Source organism: Toxoplasma gondii, chromosome VIII (genome assembly GCF_000006565.2).
Source record: "Toxoplasma gondii ME49 chromosome VIII, whole genome shotgun sequence".
In the NCBI taxonomy this organism is placed as follows: domain Eukaryota; phylum Apicomplexa; class Conoidasida; order Eucoccidiorida; family Sarcocystidae; genus Toxoplasma; species Toxoplasma gondii.
In genome coordinates this window covers 861,655-880,517 of record NC_031476.1, presented here as the reverse complement: position 1 = coordinate 880,517, position 18,863 = coordinate 861,655, and the positions used below count along the sequence as shown (strand labels likewise).

The window sequence follows — 18,863 nt, the reverse complement described above, 5'->3', positions numbered from 1 at the left end:
CCTTTTTCTTTCGAAAAGTAAATAGACCAAGAGGATATGCCATTGTGGACGCGTGGATCCGAGTCCACTGGAACGATGGCTACCTCTGAGGCGCGAATAGGTGCCGCGGCTGGTTCCGTAGGGAATGCGGATTTCGAAATTCAAAGCGGATCCGAAAGGGCATGTCTCGAGAGATGTGACACGCGTTTCCACGTTCCCCTTGGCAAAGCTCTGCCGTTATTGAGGTTTCTTCTGGAGCACTATCGCGGGAATTCAACCGTTTTTTTAGAGGCCGAAAAAAAGGTCCCGCTCACTTACTCGCGCATCCGAGAGGTTAACGGAGCCGCGGCGGCGGAAGCGCTTTTCGGGACAAAGGACCTCCTTGAGAAATCGAACTTGACAAATGAGACAGAACCTCAGGAGACCAAAAGCAACGGGGGAGACCAGGACTGCTGCGGACAGAACTGTTCCGCCGGTGCCATGGAGGCGGCGTTTTGTCGCCGCGAGGACTGCTGGTGCAGAACCTTGCTTTCCTTAAGGGGAAGCCTCGCGATTCCGGTGAATCCATGCAGTTCTGGGAGTCTCGAGGCAATCGAGGAAGAGGCACGAAAAGTGGCGGCCGTTCTGCGGACAGGTTCCCAAGATCACTTAAGCCTCACAGAGGGCTTGCTCACTCGGGCCATACTCGACTGTACGTACACCACGAGTTCTCCCGTGAAGCACATTAGCGAAACTCCTAAGCACTTGGAGAAGTATAAGGCACCGAAAGAAATCATCTGTGGGACGTTTGGGCCTATCCAAGCACTCGTGACAATCCAGCGGTGTCTCGTGGAAGGTGCAGAGTCGAGTGTTGGAAATTCTAGAACTATCGCGTCCAGGGAATTCGTGAAAGTGCAGCTATCAAATAGCTCCCGTCGGGTTCGCCTCCGTGATGATGTAGTGTACTCTTATTTCCCGAAAATGGACCCAGGCAGTGTGTGAACTATCTTGGATATCACCGTCTGAATCGTCTTTCTAATTATACTCCACCGTGTCTCGAGCGGGATAGACCCTGCAGGACGGCTGTCGCACGTTCGTTGAGAAAGACGGGATCCTGTCCTGTAAACCCAGATGCCGATCAAAATAAAGTCTCTGGAGTGTTGTTTGTAGGTCCTTGCATAAAGGGCCGCTTCCGGTACCGCTTGTGGAGTTACCGTCGCGTCTGTACGCGCATATGTGTTCATGTGTGATGACAGATATTTAGACTTGTGCACATGCATCGACGAGAAATGAGGTCACAGTCGTCTTGTCCGCTGCTCTCTGGAATGTTCAATGGACTTTAACTTTTACGTAGAAATTGTGCATCGCTGGACCCCGAGATTATTGAGTACGCAGAAGCGGACGCGTTGTCTGTTTGTCCCCTCTTCGCTCCATCCACTGCCTTTTTGACAGCTAATCCTGCTCTCATTTCGACAGGAGTTTCCACACGTACCCTCATTTCGTCTGATAAGCTTGCAGCAGCAACCCATTCGAACACCTCTCTGCACTTGTGCGCATGCTCTCGACACGTGACAAGCGGGGATGTTTGTCTTGTGCAGGCCAAGTGAACGTAGAGGCTGGGCACCTGGACGTCTGGCCCGGTTCGAAACTCACAGATCCAGCAGATGAACTTCTTGCGCGTGAGCACCAGGCGCATGTGAAGCGCAGATTTGTGGAGAGCGTTCGCGACATGTCCGAAGAGGCAAAGCGGCAGGCTGTCTCAGATGCCGCAGAGAATGCAAAAACCAATACCGAGGATTGGTCCAGCAAGACAGTGGAAGACACTCAAGAGAACTCGACGGGCGTTTTTCGCCCTGAGAACGCGGACGTGAGAGAAGCGGAAGAACGAACATGCATGCACTTCACCTTCAGGGACCGCAAGGACACCCTGCACTTCCGAGAAGCCGTGGCGGCAGCGCTGGGGGCTAGCTTTTGGGACAGTGACAAAAAAGAGGAAAAGGAGGAGGAAGTGACAAATGGACGTCAACGGAGTTTGGAGACCGGCGACACAAAACTGGCGGAGCCGCTTTTAGAGCAGCTTCTCTTCGTTCTTTGGGGACCAGCAGGTCAGTCTCTCTTCAGGTTTACGCGAAGTCTCAGCTCTCATATCGATCGACTCTTTCGACGTTCTGTGGAGTGTTGACTGCATCGTCGGCGTTGAACTTCTATGCTTCCCCAAGGTGGCAAAGAAAACTTTTCAGGCGTGTTTCCCGGTGTTGTGACTGAGAGCACAGTGTGTTTCGTCTTTTTAGTAGATACAAGCGTGGTGAATCAAAGCCCGCATCAGGGGCTAGCAGCAGAGTGCACTGTGTTTCAGTTTCGTTGTTTCTGCTCTCGACCTGGAGTGTGACATGGCACGAAACCACAGGGGTTCAACATCTGTAAGGCCAGACGAAACCGCATCATTTTCATTTTGTGCTCCACAAAGTACGGTCGACTTTGGTTCTCCAGTGCAACGCTTGGAGAATCTTGGGCTTGCAACACCCCATCCCTTCTTTGTGAAGGCCTAGCGCCTCGATCTGTCATCGTGTGCGATAAGGACAGAGGTCACTTGAAGAGCAGCGTTGTCTGCTTTTTCACCTTGGTGAAAACAGATGAGGCTAACGAATGAAGCCGACAAGAAAAAGAAGCAGGGAATCTGTCAGTTGCTTTCGACGCGTCCATCACCATTTCTTAACTTTCGTTTTACTCAACATAAGCGACCTCATGTCTCTCACCACTCTGTGATGTTTGTTTCGTTCGACGTAGATAACACGCGCAAGTAAGAAGCTACTTCATGCCACGTGTCTGTTCTTCAGATTCGACGTTCACGGAAGAAGTTCTTGCCTGTCGGCCCTCGGTGTGGCGCTCGCGCCTGGCAGTGTGCTCAGAATGCTCGGGGGTGAAAAGCACCTGCTGTCAGCGGTATGCATGCAAGCAAAGCTGCTGCGAATGCTGTCTCCGAGTCGGAAAAGAAGACCCGTCCCGCGGCCACAGTGCGGCGCAACAGACGCGTGAACACAGTCTCTCTGATGTCGAAGAACGGAAGCCAGAGGGGTGTGGGATCCCCGCGGGAGAGAAAGACGAGGAGCTGAACTTCGTGGAGTTCTTCGACTGTACCTGTAGCAGATTTCGCAGCTGTGTGATCCCGATAGCTGACCGCGATGTCGCAGAATACCTCGATGAAGATTCGTTGCTTCTTCCTGAGGGTGCAAAAGGCGGACGAGACTCAGACGCCGAGAGTGGGAAGAAGAACGAAAGGCTCGTCAACTACACTTTTGTGAGTCCTACTAGCGTTGTTTGTGAATCCATTTTAACTTTGACGCAAAGCTTAGGCAGCCAAAAGGTTTCGGTGTATTCGAGTGAAAGACAGATTCAGTAGGATGACCATTCGTTCGGAAGCGATACATCTGTTCTCGAAACAGGGAATGTCTGTTCGTTTCTCGAGAAACTTTGAGTTCCGTGTCGGTTAACAGGCTGGGGATGTCAGTGCACAGGTAATTCCATGTGGGGGAGCTTTTCGAGTAGTATAGGCAGTGCCGATCCACAGGCGATGTGCATCGTGCATGGTAGAGTTGCTACTGTTTTCTACGTTGCAGCCGGAGTGGTTCTATGCTCTTAGTAAACCAACAGTGTTAATGACTACACCTTGCAGGCATGAATGCCGGCGGGATATCGGTATTCGAGATTCTGTGGGAACGCTTATGCTGATTGTTGTTCAATTATATTTTATTTCGCCAAAGCCTTCGTTTCGAGAAGAGGTCTTTTCGTGAGAGTGAGGGTGCAACGAAGCACACAGACCGCTGGTCAGTCCCCGCCCCTATGGGTCGCAGTCGAGTTCACTGTCACTGGCTTTTCGTCTGTATGTACACTCGGGGGTTGGCTTCGAGCGCTGTCCTTTTCAATGTGTTGAGCCGATTTACTCAAGTGGAGAAACACGTGCCCTGCTGTGAAAAAGCAACACAAGGTCGACAATACCCGTAGCCACCTGAAGTTAACGAACTGCAAATGCAGGACATTTTCTCTAAATCTGAGTAGAGTTTCGCTTCGCCGGCTCTGGCGTGAACTTGAGCTGCGTTACCGGACTTGAGGCTGCTTCATTCTTGGATTCTTATCCTGCAACGTATCTCGACTGCGACTCGTCATTCCCTGCGCCGAGAGATGAATCGACTTCCTGTCCTTCTTCATCTGTTTTACTTCCTCGTCTTCTTGCTCTGCTTGCCCTCTGTGTCTTCGAAGCCTGAAAGGCCAACCTGAGAATGCCGTTGTCTGACTTCGTTCTTTCTTCGATTTTGCGGGCCGTTTTGCAGGCACCGCCGGCTACCGACGAGAGCGACAGCGACGATTCATGGAACTATGACCCATCTTCGTCGTCCGATGAAGAAGACTCAGATCCTGATCCGCCTCAGCCGGGCTCTACTACTGTGCAGCTGCCGCCCTCTGCCCCTCGACGCAGACTTACATCAGAGTCGGAGACCGAGGGCAGAACTGGCGTCTCGTCAACCGAAGCAGAGAACGCTCCTTCTTCCGCAGCTGGCGACAGTCGCCCCACGGGTACAAGCGGGGCAGTGGCACGCGCGAGAAAGTCTCTGCATGCGAGTGACTCCGTCCGACATTTCAGCAAGAGAATAGAGAGAGCGATCTCGCTGCTAGGAGACAGCTGCGTCCCGTTCGTGAACTCTGTCTGCCCCACAGACGCCCGGTGGATGGTCTCAGGGGCGACATTTACGAACCGGACGAGTGCATTTGGATCGACCACAGCCAGCGTCAGCACCAGCAGCAGCACGATGGCTTTCTGCTGCTCGCATGCATGGGAAGTCCTTCTGCTTCTGAAGAGCTCGCAGCACGTGAGCGATGCCCTCGCCAGGCCTCTCCATGGCTGCGTGGATCTGCTTGTCGAACCAGCTACCTTCTCGAATATAGGAGATCTATGTACCGCAGAACCTCCAGAGGGCAAGACAGGCTGTCTGCGGGACGCAAGAGCAGGTGCTAGACACGACGTCTCTGAGTCGCAGTCTTTCGCAGGAGCTGGCGGTGTCGGGAATGTGCAGAAGAAGAAGGAGGGAAATGAAACTCGGGAGACGCTTCAGGGACGACCTTTTCAGGCATTTTCAGCGCATGCAGTCAGAGAGTTTTCCCGGGTTCACGTGGCGCTGCCGCTGTGGGCAGAGGGGGCGGAGCCAGGCGACTCAACAGACCCGTCAAACTTGACACCCGTGGAGGGATGTGCAGGAAGCGAGGGAGAAAAGACCTCAGTCTCTCGCGCGTTCAAGATTTCAAATGAGAAGGATGAGGCGGAAGAACAAAGCATTGTTTATCCGCATGTGGCATTTGGAGCCGCGTCGGAGTGGCGAGAGCGCGTGAGAGTTCTCGATGAGCTGTCGCTTGTGGAGACGAAACGGCTAGAAGAGGGAATGGAGTTCAGGTGCTTCATCAATGGAGGGCAGCTTCTTGGCATCAGCCAGCGATACCTGCAAGACTACTTCCCTTTCTTGGTCAACAAGCCGCAGCTGCAGGTGCAAGTGAAGCGATCGATCGCCGCCTTCGTGGCGAGGGCGGTGCTCGGAGCTGAGGCAAATAGCGGAAAGAATCCCGTGCAAAAGAAACCTTTCCTTCGACGGTTTGTCGTCGATGTCTACGTTCAACGCAAGCAAAAAAGAGAGGCAAAGAGTGCCAGCGAAGAGCTCCCTGGTCGCTTCAAGTGCTGGTGAGGCACGGTCGCGACTTACACGCGGAGGGGGGTCCCTGCCAGACAGAAAGGCGAAGGCACTGAACGTCGCATGCAGAACAGATGGGGAGGGCGCGTATCGTGCCTTCGAGGAACTTGCAGGAGGATTAGAGAGAATGCAGCGGATGCTCGAAGGGCTAGAATTTCATTTTTCGTATGAACTCGAGAAAAACGAGACCAGACAGTGCCTACGGCGGCTTCTGTTAAGGGTGGTTCGTGGTAGAGACAGTTTTGGATCACATATCATTTGTACAGAAACAATATCTACGAGACGGTAGATGTGGCATCACAGCGCTTTAGGATAAGAAACGAGACAACCCACTCGCCTTGAATAAACGTATTTCTCGGACTCCCATTCTCGACTTCGTGGCGGGCAAGATCCATCGTGATTCACAAGCACAAATGCTCTGCTGGGCGTTCTGTGCCTTTCCGGGCAGTTGGTTCACAGTGTATTTTGCCTTCGATGAGGCGAGGAGTTTGTAGCTGTTGTACTTTGCGTTTTACTCGGGGAGTGGAACATGTTGCTTATATTGAGGGGTTTTTACGTTTCCAGGTGCTTAATTGCGTCACGAAGTAGCGCAGACACCGTTCTCTCGACTTCCGCTTCTTAGTTGGTCGAACGGTGTACTCGCTTACGCCGGGCTTGATTTTGATACACTGCAGCGCTGCCTGTTTCCTTTGTGCTACATGCGTTTCTCGCAGGTTGTTGAACGTGCTGCCTTGGGGGCAGAAAACGGAGTCTCTCCTTTTCTCATGGGAGGAGCTGCGAATACTCGCGTACACTTCACGGGTTTCAGGAACTTTCCTGGAAGCTCAAAGCGACATTTCAAACACTTGTGCGGAAGCTGAGTTGCAAACGTTTTCTGGAGGTGGATCTGGCAATCTTGAGCTGCGAATCATCGAAGATCCAGACGAAGCAGATGCCTCACTTCGAGATGGGACACTTCAGCTGCCTAAGGTGAGCTGAGTGGACGGATTTCTGGTTTCAGCTGTTACCTGAGGGATGGCATGCCTGGTGACTCATTTGAGGATTCGTTTTGGTGGGGACACAGTCCTGGGCAGGGGGGTCCTGCTCACAGCATGGGTACGGACTGTGAGAGATTCGCAAGGTCGGGACGGCGTCCTAGCAAAACCTTTTACTGAAGGTAGAGCAATTATAGGGGTTCTTGACTGCCGCTGCAGGTGAGCAGACACGTTCTAAGTACGGCGTTTCCGACTCTAATTGACACTTTCGTCTGGAAATCGTAGGCGTAGGACTCCCATTCAATGCTTGTCCTCGATCCGCTTCTTGAACCCCGTAGCGACAACGCTGGCTTCAGCGGAGAGAGCATTAGACGGATGTTCAAGAGTGATATCGGCTACGGACTATTGAATTCCACTGCATGTGTATGTTTCCTGCGTAGGAGCTGCAAGATATCGCGAGGGTTGCAGGAGCGCGAGGCATTGAGCGCGGAGCGCCTTCCCTTGACGACCTCCTCTACGACCTTCAGGCCGCGCATGCAGATGCTCTGCGCTCACAGAAGAAACACGGAGCCAAAGAAGGGAAATAGCAGTAGAAAATCGGATCCATGGTTTATTGGGGTTTGGGGGTTTTAGGGTTAAGTGCCCAAGTGTCTAGGGTTAAAGGGTTTATGGTCTGCCGGTGGTTCAGGTCCGGGATGGCGCAAGAAGGATGTTCTAGAGGAAACAGGTTATCAGGGGGTTCCCTGTTTTTTCCACGGAAACGGTGGAGTCGGCTCCACGTTCCAACACTGCCACCCGCGACAGAATATGTTTTGTTTTTTGCTGGTGCATGCGTGCCATTAGAGTCGTTGGTGAGGCTATCTGGGTGTTTATGAGTCCGACAATGGACTTCGCTGCAATGCGTACTTGAAAGGGGAAGTAATCTGCTGGATTGTTCGGAACAAGTTCGGCAGGCTTCGCCTCCAAGAGCGGCAACACCTTACCCTCTCAAACCGAGCTCGCGACATCACGCCATTGTTCATTTCAACATCTGCTCTCTGATCGTAACATTTGTACTTTCGTCAGTGGCGTGCCAATGCACAGAATTATTTCCCGAATGTGCCCACGTGGTTCTGATATTTTGCCCAGCATGCACCACAATCCAAAATCTGCTTCAGTCTCTCGACAAATCTGGTGAAACCGATCGTTCGAAAACACCAGAGACAACAGAGGAAATTCGGCCCGCCAAAACATTCACATCGGTTGGTACAGAAGGTCAACGCTAATACTCATAAACTGAGTTAAACACAATAGGGTTGCTCCGTAGGATTATTGGGAGTAGTCATCTCGGTGACAGGAACTTTTGAAAGCCAACTCGACTGCAATCGCCACATGTCTGGATGCATGAAAGCTATCAAGCGACGCGGGTCGAACCTGAGTGTGTGCCAGGCACCGTACAACAATTTTTACAATTCCACACTGCTGGTGTTGTAAGCGTAGTACATGTATGACTGTTGTCAGCAGCATTAACAGCGACAGAAGCCTACCTGGTGTTGATGCACAGCTGACACGCTCATTGTTCCAGGAAACTACCTGCATACCGAATCCTTATGGGTCAACGGATGAGAAAACGATTCACTGCGACTCGTGTGCATGTTTCTGGTAGCAGAATTTCTGTGAAGGCTCCGGTTCGAGGAAGATTCCCTTTTTCGGTTCCCTTCAGTCGAGAGTTAAACCACTTGAACTGTTTGAGTGTAGGAAGTTGAGAGCGAGGCTACAGTGAACACTTGTCACACCATAAGGGTCAGATATCTTTTTGGCGAGAAATCCTCTTAAAACATCACCTGATTGAAAGTGTCGGATTGAGGAGACGGGACTGTTTTCTCTTGAGGGTTGTTGACAACCATGTGAGTTGAACGAAAATGATGCCCTACTTTTCCTAGCGGATTTTCGACAAATATCCCTCCCTAACACAATCTAGGGGAAATAGCTGGAATCACACTGCAAACAACATTTCCAGGATCGCTTGAGCGGCGGGAACCACTGCCGACATGCGACAGAGAGGTTCGACCTTGCCGTACAGACCCTGGATGAGACAAACACTTCTTCTCAACCCATTTGCTCGAAGATGAACGCCAAATGCGTTTCTCGTGTTCCTTGCTTGAAGGTCAAAGCTGAAAATCGGAGTTCTTTGTCGTACTTCGGATTCCGTATCCGCCGCAGCGTATTTTTTGAAGAGACGCATGCTCGGCCGCGCGCTTGACTGTCGACTCATTGCTGCCGGTTTTCGCAACGCGCAAATTGTCCGTTTTTCCTCTTTCCCAGTTGCTTACCGCATTTCTGGAGTCGAATGAGAGACAGAGAAAGCCCGAATAAGGGAACCGTTTGTCGATGGCGATTTCTCAAGTGAGCCTTCCGTAGAATCGTCTCTGCGGAGACTCTCTCGGGATCCAAGACTCAACCTTCTCACATGTTCTTCTGTGTACCTTGGGCAAATTGAAAAGCTTTCTTGCATTCGACTGTTCTCTGCATTCCAAGCTGCGCTAGGTGCCGTATTTGTCCTCTCACTACGCAAAAACGTTTGCAAGGGTGTAGTTCACACTCGAAACAGAACGACACTGGACAGAGTTCGTGCGGAAATTGGCTGGACACATGCTCCGACATCCACATAACTTGGATATGCTACGGCGGTTTTCTCGGTTCCAAAGAGCCATTTTTGTCTTAAGGCAGCAGAAGGGAGGATCGCATCGGGAAGAGAATTGGCCGTTGATGCTGAATCCCACTGTATGTTACGTATCTTACGATCCATGGTAAATCAGTAAGCTTTCCCATGTCTCTCTACGCCATGGATTGTCCAAATTTGCTTATCTAGAATCTCCTGTGCACAAGGCCGATTGTGCACGACTATGTGAGGTTTGTGAACGGACACTTCCCGAAAGCGAGACGGAAACATAACTTTCTAGCGGTGACAGCTCGAGTCGCCTTTCCGGTTCGCAGTTCAACTTCTTCTTCTACATGGCAACACTCTGAGACTATTTGTTTAATTGCATCCATGAACTCTTTTTCGACTTGTGAATAAGCTTCGATTCGCTGGCGACAAACCATTATCGTAACGAGTCGTCCGCTGCGCTGGGTCTGAGAGTCATGTTTGTCGGAAGAAAGCAGCTCCGCGCAACTGCCCCTTCGTTCTGAAGGCCCCTCAAAAGTTGTGGTGAATTTTGTTCAATATCAGAACTGAAAGCAGAGTGTATACCGCGTTAGTGCGCAGCGCCCAGTGGCCACAGCTCTCGTTCCGGGTGTATGTACACCCCGCCACGGCGCGCGCCGCTCTGGACCAGCTGACAGCCGAATCGGAGTTTCCCTGGATAAACCGGTTAAACGGGAGAGTTTCCTTGCCGAGGTCGTGTCGCGTCGACCCCCAGCAGAGATTAGCGTCCACCGCGTGAGCGAAATGCCAGTATTTCCTTCGGACAACGATGCGTTTCGGCTGCACGCAGACGATCCGTACGCCAGTGAGGTCCATGTCGTGGCGGGTGCGGTTTCCTCGCCGTTCGGCTCCCCTCGAAGTGAGGACTCTCAAATGCGTCGGCGCCGAGACGGGGAGCGCTTGTGCGTCTCCTCCGATGAGTTTGCTCCTCTCTCCGATCCGGGTGACGAAGGCGGCACCTACGGGGACTCTCACCGGCGGCCGTCGGTGTCATCGCCGTTCCCGAGTTTAGTTGTCGTAGCTACTGCAGATTACTCTGGTGATAGCGCGACGAGTGAGAGCAGAGCGTCGCCTGCGGATGCGCTGGCAGTGCCCGAAGACTCACCGTATTTCTTCGAATCGCCCGTGACATCAAATTCCTACACTGCCTCTGAAGCCCTCGCTACCTCTGAGGCTCTCGCCGCCGTTGCATGCACGCCCGCGGTACCGGCGACGGGCTGCTCGAGCGAGCTGGGGCCTCAAGGCAGGCCCGCAGAGGCCGCTTTCCCCGGCGCGCTTCACCTACCGGGACCAGTTGACAATCAGGGTCGCCCTGTGGACCCAGGAGTCCCGTCTTCGGGGAACCGAGAGACGTCGACACAGACGGATGTCCCTACGCGTCCCGCCGTCACTTTGCTGTCTTCAGTGGGAGTCTCGCCGTGTCTGTACGGAAGGCCGTGCAACGGAGATGTTCCGGAGTTTCCGAGCGGAGATCTGCGTGCGAAGTCGCACGCGAAGGCTGGGCGGGACCCAGAAGCTGCCGAGAAAGCCTACGCTGGCGGCGAGGAGCTTGGGTCATCAGTCTTGTTCGAGGAGGGGTCTGCTGACTTTTGGACAAGCGACGCGGGGTATGCACGCTCTTTCGGTCGAGATCGAGGACTGTCACGCAGAGCCAACAGAGCGGGTGGAAGACCGGGAAATAGTGAAACGTCGGCCGCTCGATCTGCAGCCACGATGGCCGCCCGCTTGGCCTTCCGCGTGGCAGCTCGCGTCGCCACAGTTGCCGAGACACTCCACGGCCACTGGCGCAGGCTGCGAGCGGGGCCAGGCGGATTCACCGAGGTGGAGGGCGGCTACGACGAAGATCAGGAGGAGTTCAACGCCGAAAGCGAAGAGACGCCGGGCTCCCTGCGACGCATGACACAGCACGCAGACAGCAGAGAAGCCGACGCAGCAGACGAGGGCAGAGGACACCGGGAGGGGCGCTTCTTCTGGATAGAGGGACAGGAGAACGGGCGAGCGGGACACAGAAAACCCAGCGCCGACGTGAACAAATATGAAAAGTGGAAGTGCATCGGAGTGGAGCAAACGAGTGTAGGTAGCGGTTCACAGGTGCCGAGATGGGGGGATCGCTGTGGCGAGTCGCAGGCCCTTGCGTGTGTGCGAAGTCACTTGTCGACTGCCAGTGCATTTGCTTCTGTCCACTCACATGAGGTATAAAGAGAAACATGCGAAAAAACAAATTAGATATGCATAGACGTAGATGCGTACAAATAGATGTGCACAAATGTTGATATAGTGGTTCAACAGAAGGCATCCCGGACCTGGCGTCTTTGCTACTTCAGGCTGTCTGTGGGATGTTCTTGCGGCCTACATGTGACTTTGTGTCGTCTCCGATATAAAGTGTGTTTCCATTTGAGGACGTATGTGAAACGCAAGTGTGCCTGTTTCTTGGGATTGTGATCGAAGCCGAGTAATGCGACTGCATGTCTAACTCAGGAGACCTGACGCTACGCTCCGGCCTGAGTGCCTGAGTTCTTGAGGTCACCTGTTACAAGCCTAGCACGTGTCACGTTGTTCTGCGCACTGGTACATGCATCGATGCGTATTTTATGCGCAGAAGAACGAAATAACTCCATGGCATGAGGGTAAGAGTGGGTCTTCTGTGTTTTCAGGCGGGTGTCCATCCCCGTGAGAATCAGCGACTTTGCTCTCTGGTCTTCGCACTCATCTTCCTTCTGGAAGTCTTCGTGAATTTCGACTGCGGCGCCGTTCCGGCTTCTTTGTCAGAGATCGCTCTCCACTTTCGTTTGTCCACAACGTGGCAGGGTAAGCGCGGAGTGCAGAGCACCGTAATAGATATTGCTTTTGAAACAAGCGTTTTTCTGCCTATTCGTTTCACTTGAAAAAAACGGGGGATTTCTGACACGCATGCCTGGTTCTCCGGCCGTTTCCGTGCAAAGTCACCCGCAAGTATGAGCGCACTGCAGCCAGCAAAGATCCACTTTCTCTCGCAAGCTTTTCGCTTCCAACTTCTATTGAACTCTTGGAGATCGGGGTAGGAGTAACGGTTAAACTGTACACATGCCGAGTTCAAACTCTTTGATTTCGTATCGAGCGGTCTTCGGTGGCCCATTTGTGATTCTTGGCTTGGGTTGTATCTGCACTACATATAATCGTCAAGATGTGCCTCCTATATACTAAGATAATGACCCATCCACTGACTCAATTTCGAGTCATGGATTGATGGTGAATCTCCATTCGGATATTCTAAGCTCGATTCTTAGATAATGAACCTTGCCAGATTCAGACTTTTTTTCCTGCGTGCGTGTTTTCCCTGTGAATGCCAGGCTTGGTGGGAGCGTTGCCGTACGTCGGCTTGACGCTGGCGTCTCCGTTTGTGGGCCGACTCCTTACAGTGTACCGTCCTCGGTCGGTGATTATCTCGACGATGGCGCTGAACGTCGTGGCGATGTTGCTGCTGATTGTGACCTACGCCTTTCCTGGGACCTATCACGAATTCCCCGAGCCAGTTGCCCGGCCGTCTCCAGATGAAGAGGCGTCTTCCACGACGACGGTCCAGCTGTCTGCAGGGTCGTCGAGTGACGAGGCACACAGCAGCGGCTACTTGTTTCCTTCGTTCCCGTCTCTGCCTGCATTCGGCCTAGATGACCTCACGCCCTCTGCCTGGCTTCTCCTCACCAGTCGCTTCTTCGTCGGCATCACGCAGGCTGCCTTCGTCATCTACGCCCCCGTCTGGGTCGATGAATTTGCTCCGCCTCAGTACGCAGCTCTCTGGATGGGCATCGTCCAAGGCGCCGCCGTCGTTGGAGTGACAGTAAGTGGCAGGCTCCACTAAAAGACAAGGAGGAAAAGTCTCGAAGACGCGGCGAGGAAAGGTAGCTTCTAACATATATAATGCTTCAAAGGGAGCTATTCACCCGGGAAGGTCTGGGGTGATTCCCTCCTAAAGAATAACGAAGGTCCGTGGGGCAGTCGCGGGCGGTGTCTCTTCTGTAGAGACACCTGAGGAGCGAGTGGAACCAGCTGTGCCTGTCTGGCGCGGAGAATCGCGGCGCGTCGAGGGCCCAGCCTCGGAGAGAAGGCGGGGTTCCATTCTGTGATGTGAGATTCTCTTGAAGCACCCCAGGGGCTATCTGAAAACACTCTTTTCTGAAGCGGGAACTCGCGCCGAGAACGATTCACGCTAGCTTTTTTGGAGTTGGTGAGCTCAGACAAGTGTCGAGCTCTGAACTCCGGATGTAAGATACAACCAACAACGTGCTTCGCGAGTCTGTGCACACGGAAGGCGTGAGGCGACGCCATTTGAGGTGTGGGGTCATAGAGGGCTACCTTTTTATCTCTACCATTTAAAGTCAGACGCTGAAGTCCTATTTGAAGTGTGTATTCAGTCTTGTTTCGATTGAGCTTCTTCTAAATGAAACGCGGAGATATCCTGTGTGTTTCGGCACACTGCGCCTGGCACAGAGTTCTCCGTCATTTATCACCGTTTTTGCAGTTTTCGAGGCATTTCCCGTCTGAGACTGAGATTCCTCAACGATAGAAAGGGCGCCTTTCTCCCTTTCCTGCCCCGCAGGCGATGCTCGCCTCTCATCACCACGGAATGGAAGACACCCAAGTTCTCCTGTGCCGTTCGTGACCCTCATGTTAAGTACATGAAGTGTAGTGGAATCCGGCTGTTTTTCTCCTCTCGCCCATAGATAGCCTAATTGGCGACTGCGTTTCTGTGCAGATTCCGGTAAACATATCTATGTAAAAGGCAATATAATATGTAACTAAGCGGATGGAAACCAAAGGAGCTCTCTCTCTCTCTCTATGTCTCCTGCAGGTCGGCTACTTGGCGACTGCGTTTCTCTGCATCTACTTGCTGCTGGACTGGCGGTGGGCGTTCTTGCTCCAAGCGGTTGTCTGCGCTGCGTTGGTGGCGGCTCTCGCGGAGTTGCCTTCGGAGGCGATCGATGCCAGCTCCAAGATGGACGAATCGGGATCCGAGGCACTGCAAGAAGCGTCCTCTGAGGCGGAGGACACGGAAGTTGGTCACTGCGACGCGCGACCCCAACAGAGAATCGCAGACGCTCGCCGCTTCCGCGAAGCCTCGAGGTCTGCTCGGACTCTGGCGTTCAAACGCGGCGGCGCCCGCGGCGGTGTCTCTGAGAACCTGGGGGGGCACATGGGGAAGGATGACCGCTCCACGAGACCGGCGCAGGGTCTAGCGTTTGACCCGCGCTTAGCCGAGGCAGGACAAACTGACGAGCGGGGTGAATCCGCGAACGCGGAGCTAGACTGGATGCACGACAGTGCCGATGAGACGGCTTTGCATGCAGACGCGGGATCCGGGGAGGGGGGTGCTCACGAACGGGAAGACGCACTGCCCACGTTGACTTTGCACTCTTTTTCGCAGTATGACAAGACGCGGGGTATCTACACACAGGGAGGCTGCGAGGGTACGCAGGAGACTGGCAGGCGAGGGAAAGGTGGAGACAGCCGCGGCCAAGACGGCGAGGTGCACAGAGAACTCAATTTGCAGGAGAGTCGGCCTATCACGTACGTATCTCCGAAGGGGAGGTTTCCAGCAGACTCGTCACACAAGAGAAGCCTGCCTAGACGGGAGCTGAGAGTCTTAATGATTGAGGAACAGGAGGAAGGCTCTGCGGACGACGAGAGAGAGGTTCACGATTCGCGCACCTCTCGCGGTGGACACGGGTGGAGGGAGCGACGGGCAGAACGGAAGCGACGAGACGAAAAGACTCTCTCGGCTTGCGCCATGATGAAGCAGCTGGCAAAGTGAGTGTGATGAGCACACGTGCAACTGTTGATTTTCAACAATCGAGTTTGGTTGTTTCACACCTGAACGGTATTTTCTGGCATAGTTTGTGGTGCAGAGCGTTCAACGTTTGAAACACTAAGTGGTCCGCGTGTATCGCTGTGGTGAAAGCGACCGAGGGAGAAGGTGTGTATGTGTGTGTCTTCGCATGCTTTAGCTGTACACAGAATGTCGGCTGCAGGTCTCCGGATTCCGTGTAAGGAGGAGGTCTCAATGAATGAATCTGTGGCCTGTCTCCTAGTGGTGGGTGTGGGTCCTGAAGCAGTTATTTTAGGCAACAGGTTTGTGGCGACACCACTGACATCCCAGGACCCTTTACAATTTTTCCAGCTCTTCCATAAGTGTCCAGGATGACCACGTGGCGTAGGCACCATGCAGATACACACTGGTACTTCTGTCCGAGACACCCTCACAATAATTTGACTCAGTGGACATTTACGAATTGCAGAGCCGTAGTTTCGGACTCTTTTCACGCTCTCGACAGTTGTTTCGCTCCTTTGATTCAGGAACCCGCTGTACATCTTGCCGGTTTTCACGTTGTCGGCGCTGCTCTTTGTGGTCACTGGAGTCCAGTTCTGGGGAACTGTTCACCTTACATCGAACTTGCAGCTCACGCCCTCGGTGGCGATGCTGACCTTCGCTGCAGTCGCCGCCAGCGCGCCGACAGCAGGCGTCATTGGAGGAGGCATCATGGTTGACAGGCTCGGGGGCTACAAGACTCTGGACGCGAAACTAAAGACGCTCCAGGCTTGCCTCGCAGCAGCTGCAGCGGCAGTGGTTTGCGGTAAGACATCATGGTTCTTTTTTCGGCGGAGTCAACCTTCGGGCATAACTGGGGAGACGTTTTGCGGGGGGTGACAGAAATTCGGTGACAGCGTAGGTAGCTCGACTTTTCTCGAAACTCCACTCATTGTCACACAGACGAAACATTTGATACTCTGGATGCATGCTGCGAGCATTGCTGCCCATGGTGATAAAGTGGATGCCGTGTCCGGTGATGCAAGAAGCGTGAGTGTTCAATATCAATAGACACTAGGATGCACATGCGTGGCTGTCTGAGGGAACGATTAAATTTGTATTTTCGTATGTATGGTCGCAGAGGCACACCTTACAAGAGTCTGCACCTATCTAAATCAACACATGTACGGATGTACGAATATATATATTCCTTCTGCGTCCACGAAGGATTTCGTTTTTTTGGTGTATCGAGTGTTCGTTGGCAGCGTTTCTCTTGAGCGTCGCCAGCGTTCTCACGTCTCAATCATCTCAGACCGCCGGCAACGCAGTCAAGGTTTTGTCTTTGATATCGCGTGTCTTGCGCTTTTTTCGGGTATCTCGCAGGTTTTGTTGGAGCGGTGACGACGGACGCTCTGACCTTCGTCCTTTCTCTCTGGTTTCTCCTGTGCTTCGGAGGCGCGCTGCTCCCGCCTCTAACTGGCTTGCAAATCGCTGCTGTAGAGACACCACTCCGGACCTTCGCTAGCGGCTTGTCCATGTTCACGTACAACATCTGCGGCTACGCTCTTGGTGCGTGGCAGCGGCTTTTTCAAAATTTGTGGTTCACTGTGCAGTACACAATCATCCGGATGTGGAACGCATAACGCCAGGAACCTCTGGTTTTGTGTTGGTTGCTCTCACGCTTCCCACCATAAAGTACAGCAGCTGCTAAGGACAACGAGACACGCAGCCCTTTCAGAGAACAGACGCCGAGGGGAGGGCATATATACACTTGCGCCAGGAGTGTTTGTACATGTTTATCTATCCATGGATAGAAGTATATATGCATGTATATATATATATATATATATATACCTGGGACTATGCATCTTGTCCACGCCACTGCGCGAATGGAGAAGCCACAGCTGCTGTGCTTGGCATGAGGCCGCCTGTTTTGGTGTACGTGGCTATCCACAAGCCAGAGGGCTTTGCGGCTACCGCGTTACATATTTTTTCTCAGCATCTCTTTGTCCCCAGGAGTGCAGAGTAAACCTTGCCGTTTCAGAGCGAGTTACAACTTTCGCACCGGTTGTTTTCTGTTGGGATTGACATTTGCCTCTGAAAGACAAGGATTGACACAGGACATGCGTTTTTACTGATTCTTTCTTTTTGTTTCTTTTCGTCAGGCACGTTTCTTCCCGGCGCCGTGATGGACTTCGTTAAAGGTGATACCGTCGGCATGAGAGTGAGTACCTAGTTGTGGGTTTCTCGCTGATCGGAAAGTGGGTGAAATGCGTGCAGAGGCATTTCTTAGGGCAGCGCATGCGCGCCGCGCAGAGGAAACTTCTATAAAGTGCACCCATATGGGGGACAATTGTCCGGCTTTCCTCAGAAACAGGCTTCACTGTATACTATTCACGAGCACGCTGCTTCTCCTCGGATGTTTGTTTATTTATTTTTCGCAAGGTGAGCAACGACTATCCTTTGCGCGGTTCGCTGCGTCCAGTGTGTGTTTTATAGTTTGAAGTGCAACGCACCACCTTTGCGACACCTACCCAATTCCACAGTGTTTGTTCTCAAGCCAAGATTCTAAGGCATCTGTATTCCTTGTCCTAGAGGGCAGCCGAGACGGTCAGTCTCTTCTGAGCCGCGGTGTTGGCTCATACTCAGGCGGTAGTCCCGATTCTTGCTCACCATTGATCATATTTGAAAAACCACTATCTCTATATATACTGTACAAGCACCGTGGTATTCACAGTGGCGAGGAACTGCGAGGTTGTTGTGATTGGTGTGCAGCTTATTCTCTTTTGGTCTCTCTTCGGTCTGGTCGGGGTATTCATGACGGCAATGTCGGCGCGGCGAATGCGTGATGAGCTTGCGGCCACGAATGATTCGCGCACCCCTTCAAATCAGGAGGCATCTTCTCGCATTCCCGCTCTTGTTCTCAGTCAATGAGGAGGACCACGAGATCGCGCTTTGCATCAGAAGCTAGGCGAGACTTTTTTTAAATTTTGAAGGGGCAGCTCGTCGCCTTCTGTGTGCCACCGTTTTGTGTAGCAGGGAACAGTTTCTTCGTTCAAGAAAGGCAGTTCATTTTCTGCTGTGCGTTCGTGAGTCGAGCGAGTTTGACGTGTCATCAGGCAGCAGTGTGATGTACCACTGTCTTGTTGGAGATCATCGTTTTATGGTGAGACTCGAGAAATTGAGATCACATGGACTTCTGCCGCACTGTTCCGAATGGGTGGGGGGGATGGGGAGGTAGGGACTCACTGAATACTCCAGTGTCTAACTGCGGACATCGTGATTTTGCCGTCTACACGGTTGCATAGAATTCAGTGGATGGGGCGGTCTTTGTGTTTTTGTGGAAGAGGACGAGCACCAGTGATAAAGGACACGGCAAATTAGTTGAAACGCTAACCATATTGATGTTATGCTAATGACTGGTGAGGTTCTCTTGCCTGCGGACATGTCCCTGAGGGTAGGTCGTGTCAGGCGACCATTCAACTGAAGTGGCAGACAAGGAGGGGCAGTTTCGATCGTCCGTGCTGAGAAACAATTTTTTGTGGAGATCAGTGGAGTTTTTCACTTTTAGCAACGAGATGAGCTTGCCCACGATCAACGCAGGCAGTTTCTTGCATGTTCATCGCATTAGAACCATCGTTTCAGGGGCGATGCGAGGGGGGCTGGGCATTGAAAAAATCCTCAGAGCGGCGTGGTTCATCAGAGTCCCCACATCCACATTCATCCCA

The 18,863-nt window shown here is 52.7% G+C and overlaps 2 protein-coding genes across 2 annotated transcripts; both read left to right on the top strand.

Moving 5' to 3' along the window:
• Positions 1 to 36: 36 nt before the first annotated feature.
• Positions 37 to 7,254, top strand: TGME49_230580 (hypothetical protein; the record flags this gene model as incomplete). Its single annotated transcript, XM_002367928.2, has 6 exons — positions 37 to 670; positions 1,557 to 2,063; positions 2,796 to 3,256; positions 4,287 to 5,683; positions 6,407 to 6,662; positions 7,108 to 7,254. The coding sequence occupies 6 exons, from the start codon at positions 37 to 39 to the stop codon at positions 7,252 to 7,254; spliced, it is 3,402 nt and encodes a 1,133-aa protein (XP_002367969.2).
• Positions 7,255 to 10,066: 2,812 nt separating this feature from the next.
• Positions 10,067 to 18,069, top strand: TGME49_230570 (transporter, major facilitator family protein; the record flags this gene model as incomplete). The annotated part of the gene is made up of 8 exons (XM_018780261.1): positions 10,067 to 11,426; positions 12,008 to 12,161; positions 12,683 to 13,170; positions 14,182 to 15,137; positions 15,684 to 15,961; positions 16,519 to 16,704; positions 17,301 to 17,359; positions 17,911 to 18,069. The coding sequence occupies exons 1-8, from the start codon at positions 10,098 to 10,100 to the stop codon at positions 18,067 to 18,069; spliced, it is 3,609 nt and encodes a 1,202-aa protein (XP_018636881.1). The 5' UTR covers positions 10,067 to 10,097.
• Positions 18,070 to 18,863: the final 794 nt, after the last annotated feature.